Below are 7,023 nucleotides of genomic sequence, written 5' to 3'. Positions count from 1 at the left end.
TGACTGCTTGTTTTTCCTAAAATGAGCCGCAGGAAGTATTTCCTGTTTTGAATATACTATAAATAGCAGAAAAATTGTTTGTGTGTATTGTGTGTTTATGTGACAGCTTGTGTGAGTGTGCATGTGTGTGTGTGCGTGTGTTTTGTGTGTGCATATGTGCACATGTGTGCTTTTGTGCGCTTGTACACACTTGTGACACACCTATTGCGTGACTCCAACACATGAAATGGGCACAGAGCTGAGGTTTTGGCTTACTGGGCCTAAATTCTACATGTGAGTTGCGATAAAAGTATTGCAGTAATAATGGGATTTGGTGTAATTTACCCACACAGTTGCAGAGTCAAACTTGCATTGCATCGTGTTAAGCAGTTATCTTACAGTAATCTCTCTCTTTTTCTCATCTCCCTTTCCTCTCCGTCTTCCTCCACTTTACTCCAGGAAGTGAGACACAGTAAACTTCCAGCTTCTGTTTCTCTCACTTCCACTTGGAAGTGAGTCTTGGGGAAGTGCGTGCGTGTGCGTATGTGTGTGTGTGTGTGTGTGTGTGTGTGAATTTGTGCCCCCGAGGCGGCTGGGAAAATTGACTTACTGACCCCCCCCATCACCAGCATCCCCTCCCCTCCCGTCTCTCTCACCGTGTTCAACCAAATTGTATACACCATCAGGATGATAAATCCGGCACTCACACGTCCACACACGAGCGGGTCGAGACTACTCATGACACCAGTGTCGACTCACACGCCAATGGGCCAAGGCTCAAGGTTGAAAACTCCCACGTTTCATTTTCAGAAGAAACAGAACTGAACGTGTTCATGCTGCGGATCAGTGGATCCCAACAGTGATTTTTTGAGAGATAAAGAATCGACATAAAGAGAGACACAGATTATAACAATAATATTTTTTTAAAACACTCACCAGACTTCCAACCAAATTTTTTGAAATGCGCTTCCTTTTAAGAAACTGTATTTGGCAAGTTACATCTTAAACCCATAATACACCTTGTCAAGGATAAAACAGTATTTGTGGGTAGTCCAACAAAATGAATTAATGTCTCGTCTGTGAATGTTCTCATTCATCCAGGTCATGGTTATCCAAAGGAACTGAATCAAGTGCAACTGGACTTGGTATAGTATATCCATGAAGACGTTTCGCCTCTCATCCAAGAGGTTATCAGAGAGCTCTGATAACGACTCCAAAGAGGATAAATACTGAGTCTCATCACCAGCCAGTCAGACTAGCTTGGTCTAGTCAGAAAGGCAGGAAGGGATGAAGCCTCTTAGATGAGAGGCGAAATGTCTTCACGGATATATACCAAGTCCAGTCACACTTGATTCAACTCCTTTGGAGAATTAATGTCTCAACTGCCTTTCCTGACTCAAGACAAGTTTGTGGCACATACTTGCTTCCTAATGTGTATGGATTTGATTCATTGCTCTTGTGGCTTGTCCCATCCTCTTTCTCACCCATTCCTTTTGAAATGTGCTATAAAATGACCTCGGTCATAGAATCCCTACCTCAACAAGTTGGTTTTACACCAGACTAAACACTGATTTAGTTTCAATGGGTTGCAATGGATACTTGACCCACATGTGAGATGACCCCACACTGTGAAAGAGAGAAAGACAGAAACAGAGAGAAGGAGCAAAGGAGAGAACAAGAGAGAGAGAGAGAGAGAGGAGAGAGAGATGGGCAGACAGAGAGGTTGGGGTGGCCTTAGCCTTGGTTGAGTGGTTGAATGCAAGGCAGGAAGTGTTTCACTCAGGAAACAAACAAATCTTCTCATGTTTTCAAATTTTATTACAAACACTTTCAAAATAGACAAGGAAAGCGGCACTGTGAAGCATTCTAGATACAGTATTTACATGAGAAACTCCGTCACAAGGGAGAGGGTAAGTCATGGGCCAGCAGACTGCTCCTTACTCTCTTGGACTCTTCGTGTATAAACATTCTTACACATATACTCGTACATCAACCCATGTGCAAAAACACATGTATACACACACACACACACACACACACACACACACACACACATACACATATACATGCACAGACACTGTTAGCTAGAATGTAAACTGGATGACTCTGATTCTGTGGTTGTGGAGGCTCCAGCACGCCTTCTGGGTAGTATCTTCAAACTTGAGGCGCGGCTTAGCGTTAAAGCTCTGCGGGCAGAGCTCTTGAACCCTGCCCCCAGGAAAGCGTAAAGCAGTGGATTCAGGCAACAGTGAGCGAAGGCCATCGGCTCTGCCACTGCAAGCCACACTTCCAGGCCTGCCTTCAGGCTGCAACCTCCGGGCAACACCTCCAGGCGCAGTAGGGCATCCACAGAGATGCCCACCCCATAGGGGAGCCAGCACACAAAGAAGCAGAGAACCAACGCCACAGTGGTCCTAACGGCTCGCCGTTTCTGCCTCTGGCCACCCAGTGGGCCACGGGTCAGCCTGGTGACAATCACACAGTAACAAACCAAAAGAACTACACCTGGGATCACCAGACCAACCAGAACCAGCTGGAGGTTAAAAACCGCCACCCAGAGCGGAGCGTTCTTTACTGGGTAGAACCGCTGGCACACAGTCACCCCTTCTCCTCGCTCCTCAGTTCGGGCAAATATCAAGTCTGGCACAGCCAGCAGACCCGCCGGCAACCAAGCACCTGGAGGAAGAGAGAGATGGAAATAAGATAAGGGAATATGGGAATATGGAGAAATAACAGAAGAGGAGCGAGTGCTCTGTTGAGCATGAAAAATGAGAAGTAGTGGAGCAAGGAAGAGGCAGTCTGGCACCTGAACAAAGAGGGAAAAGTTTAGGGTGAATTTAATGGTAGAAGAAAGCTGCAGGGGAGAGAGGGTGAGAGATGAGGGATTAAGAGAGATAAGATGAGTGAGTGAAAAAACAGACAGAGCCAGAAAAGGGGTGAAAAGTACTTACAGATTAATAGAGGAAGTATAGTCAGACACTCACCCATATAAACCAATCTCCGGGCCAGGAGCTGTCTCAGGCCTGTGGTGCTGGTATCTGTGGCTCGGACCACTGCCAGATAGCGGTCCAGGCTGATGAAGGCCAGGATGAGCACGCTGCCATACAGGTTGACCGTGTAGATCACATGCACACCCACGCATGTGGCTGCGCCAAAATGCCAGTTAGACAGCGCTGCATCCACAGCCCAGAATGGCAGTGCCAGCACAAACAGCAGATCGGCAGCAGAGAGGTGGAGTCGATACCGGTCTGTGAGACTGCATTTTGACCTGTAGAAACACACACACACACACAAAATCCCTCTAAATTTGTTGCTGTTGTCTATCTCTCTGAGCTGCTTGATTCTCAATGAGACACACTGGTTTGTTTGCGTGCCACTTTATAGCAAGGAAACAATGTGGAAAGGGAATGGCTTCAGTCATGTTGCAGGCACACCAACCACAAGCCCTCCTAAACTCTCACCTGCGCTGGAAGCCCAGCACAATAACGACAAGGCCATTGCCAGTGATGCCCAGGATGAAGATGAGTGCATAGACCACAGGAAGGAAGACCTGGGTAAGGTCAGGGGTCACCAGCTGCTCTGTGTTACACGGCTCCTCAAAATCCACGCCCAGGTCCCCAGAACCCGAGCCCGAGCCTGTATCATTGTATTCGTAGTCCACGAAGATATGCTGTAAGCAAACAGGTGATGTGAGTGTGAATATGGAGCGGAGCAACAGACGGAGGATAGAGAAGAGCAATTAAAGTGAATCCTTGGTAGTTTTTTTAACTTTACATACACTAATTAGCAATTATGAAAGAAAGATGTGCCATCGACAGACCTTTATATTGACAGAACTAAATGATTTTTTTAATCCATTGTCTCATATGATGCATGCTGATAAAAGCGTCCAAACTTAAGTATCACAAATCAGTTGGGTCCATACCTCATAGTAAGACATGATGGAGACAATCCTTCTCTCCCTCTTCGGCCAAGTGTGGAGTGAAGTGGAGATCCCTGTCTAGTGGCGTTTTATAGCCTCCATTCCGCTCCACCCCCAAACACATCTGTGTCCCCGCTGAAACCTTCTTCCTGTTTTCGAGGTGTCAGGTGCTGATATGGTTCTATCGCAGGATACCATGCTCTCTTTGTGTGTGTATGTGTTTGTTGCTTGTATTGTTATGACCCCCGAGACCCCAGGGTTGTGACAATCAGGTCGCACTGGCAATGGAAAAGCGGGCCAATGAGACTCAAACAATGACTGTACAAGTAATCCCGACTGCAACTGCATCCCATGTGTGTGTATGTAGGCAGCAGTGGCTCTAACTTCATGGTCTGTTCATTTTGGACACTTTCAGTATTAGGCGAGCTTCTGCTCTCACTGTGGCGTGAAAATAGTTAACCTACTTGTGTCATCATCTGTTGTGATGCATGTATGTTTGGCTGTGAGCGAAGGGGAGCGACAGGGAGAGAGTGCGATATTCTGCAAGTGAATGTGAGATGATGGTTATCCTCTGCTACTCTATGCTCTGGTAACTACCCGGACATACAGAGTAGCAGAGGATAATGACACTCCCCTAAACTCTTTCTTTGTAAATGAGCCCTAAGAGCGCGCGTCCTGTTTTATTATCGCTTTCTGTGTCCCTTTGTCGAGATGACGTGGTCCGGTCTGTTAGTCCTAGACTGGCTTGATAAGGAGCTTGGATAAGGAGCTGGCACACTTCTTTTGAGCATTGGGAGCCTCTCACGTACAGTTATGGGTGTGATGACAAGTCAGCAGGCACATTTCTGCCAGTTAATCCCCCAATACCCCCCTCCCTCACTGCACTGACACATTGGCAAACAGACCCCCCCCCACACACACACACATACTTTCAAACCTCCCATACTCAAGATTCAATTCCCAGCTTCTTATCTTCTTCTCGCTGTGTCCATGTTTCCTCCGCCGCTAATTCATCCAATAGTGATCACAAACCTCCTTTTTACACACCTAATTGTTCTCTTGCCACAGTCCCGGCTCAAATGTTGGCCTACAACACAGCATAGCCAATCAGTTTCAAATAAAATACTTCTTTCGGGCTCCCCTAACGGCATGAGACCCTTCGGAGGCAGCACGTTAGGCTGTAAAGTGGCACCATCATGTGGATCTTTAGGGAAGAATGAGGGTTAAGATATTTTCACATTTTCTTTCAAGCTGCGCGAAGCTGTCCATGGTTTTACAAAATGTCAAATTCAGGACACAAATCTACTAAAAATAGAAAGCCTACTTACATGTTGTGGCCAGTAGAAATCCATACACATTTGGACATGCAAAGTAATCAATCAATCAGACTTTATTTGTATAGCACATTTCATACAAACAAATAAAACAATAACCCCCCCCCCCTCACAAAAAAAAAACAACAACAGTCAGGTCAAAAACAAACAAACAAAACAGTGTCTGAGTAGTGTAGCGGTCTATTCCGCTGCCTACCAACATGGGGATCGCCAGTTCGAACCCCCGTGTTACCTCCAGCTTGGTCGGGCGTCCCTACAGACACCTATATGTACACTCAATGGACATGATGTCATCGGTCGAAAATTGCCCAACACCACAATCCAGAGAGTCATTGTCAAAGAATTACATCCATCCAGTATCCAGACCGCTTAGCCTGCTGTCAGTCCATTAAACAGAAACCCAGTTTTACAATATTTCTCCAAAGATGCAGGTGGAAAATTGGGAACAAAATTCCGTCAGTTTCCAGCTGTACCAAAAGTAAAGGAAGTGCAATTTAAAATCATTAATGGATTAAATCCTTCTGGAGAATTTCAGTGTACTGGTTCGTGAGACAGGTCCCTGTTCGTCAAATCAATAAAGCTTCTGTGAATCATATCACTGCTATGAATCTAATACTGTTAACGGCTACGTTAAAAATATATTTCGTATGCTACCCCATACATAACCCACCCTAGTGTATAAAAATGTGTAAAAAATAATGGGATTCGCAGAAACAATATTGCGTTGTGAGTTCCGTCACTTTTACACACGTTCTGTGTTCCCTTATTATCTTAAATGAGTAAAGTGAGATTAGTAATGGTTTGGCTACAAATTCTGATTTACACATTAGTGCATATCAACTGTGGGTTTTTTTTTGGTTCCTTTTTTCTCATTCATATAATCAATTCATACATCATTCATATTTTTCTCACTGTACTCATGTATTCTCCTTTATAACAAAAGTTCACCCATGTATTGTTTATAAACAATGTTTTAATGTTGAACTGCACTTGCAGCAAGTACAGTATGTGTTGTAACAGAAGTGTGTATTTTCAGATTGTACATGGGGGTTCCCATCCTGTGCAGCTACAGAGCTGCCAGTGTGCCTGTGTGGCAGGTACAGCTTTATGCAACCACATGGCAGCGCTTCTTTACCAGGCTGCACATCATTCCCAGCTGAAGACCACCTCTGCTCCCCCAACACACAGCTGCACGGAAACTGGTCAGACGTGGCATAAACCAAGAACTACAGTAACTAACTTTCTTAACATGGTACTTTTATTTAATTTAAGGATATTTGTTTATTTACTGAAAACTTGTTTTTGTTTAAATGCGGGGTGTTGAACTTGGTCTGGTGAATCCGTACTTTTGGCAGATCCAGAGTCAGCTGTTAATTTCTGGACTTGAATGGTGTGACGTTGTTGTCTACACACAGGAAGGCATGTTCATTCAGAGGATTCCCAGAGACAAAGAAATCACAGCCACAATCTCAGATAAAATTGACCATTTCTTTTTTCTTTTCTTTTTTTTACTTTTCTGCTTCCCTGCAATGGAGACCTGCTCTGCCCGCTGCCTTCCTCAGCTCAGTTTGTTACAGGGATAGTCAGTGGTGGTGTATATAATGTAATACTGTGTGTTTAAATGTTTATCTGTAATTTTCTGTAGGGCACTAATATTTGTTGTTGTACTGAAGTGGCAGATCACATAACATGGTTGAATTAAGTTTTGAGCTTAAAAAAAAGAGGTTATAAATGCAGTTGCAAGAACAATACTTTACTCATCTTTTCGGATGTTTGATTAGAAGGAGA

At 44.6% G+C, this 7,023-nt stretch overlaps 1 protein-coding gene across 1 annotated transcript; it reads right to left on the bottom strand.

Annotated features, from left to right (window-relative positions):
- Positions 1–1,786: 1,786 nt before the first annotated feature.
- LOC130123798 (C-X-C chemokine receptor type 4-like) lies at positions 1,787–3,944 on the bottom strand. The gene is made up of 4 exons (XM_056293090.1): positions 3,905–3,944; positions 3,441–3,649; positions 2,964–3,247; positions 1,787–2,655 (listed from the first exon to the last, which is right to left on the bottom strand). The coding sequence occupies exons 1-4, from the start codon at positions 3,917–3,919 to the stop codon at positions 2,060–2,062; spliced, it is 1,104 nt and encodes a 367-aa protein (XP_056149065.1). The 5' UTR covers positions 3,920–3,944; the 3' UTR covers positions 1,787–2,059.
- Positions 3,945–7,023: the final 3,079 nt, after the last annotated feature.

This window comes from Lampris incognitus, chromosome 14 (assembly GCF_029633865.1).
Source record: "Lampris incognitus isolate fLamInc1 chromosome 14, fLamInc1.hap2, whole genome shotgun sequence".
In the NCBI taxonomy this organism is placed as follows: domain Eukaryota; kingdom Metazoa; phylum Chordata; class Actinopteri; order Lampriformes; family Lampridae; genus Lampris; species Lampris incognitus.
This window is presented reverse-complemented; position numbering and strand designations above follow the sequence as displayed.

What these genes read in the sequence shown, in the direction of transcription:
- LOC130123798 (XM_056293090.1), bottom strand. An exon ending in GTGCTGGGCTTCCAGCGCAG is followed by an intron (nt 3,248 to 3,440) that starts GTGAGAGTTTAG and finishes GTGTTTCTACAG; the next exon opens with GTCAAAATGCAGTCTCACAG. An exon ending in CCGGAGATTGGTTTATATGG is followed by an intron (nt 2,656 to 2,963) that starts GTGAGTGTCTGA and finishes CTCTTCCTCCAG; the next exon opens with GTGCTTGGTTGCCGGCGGGT.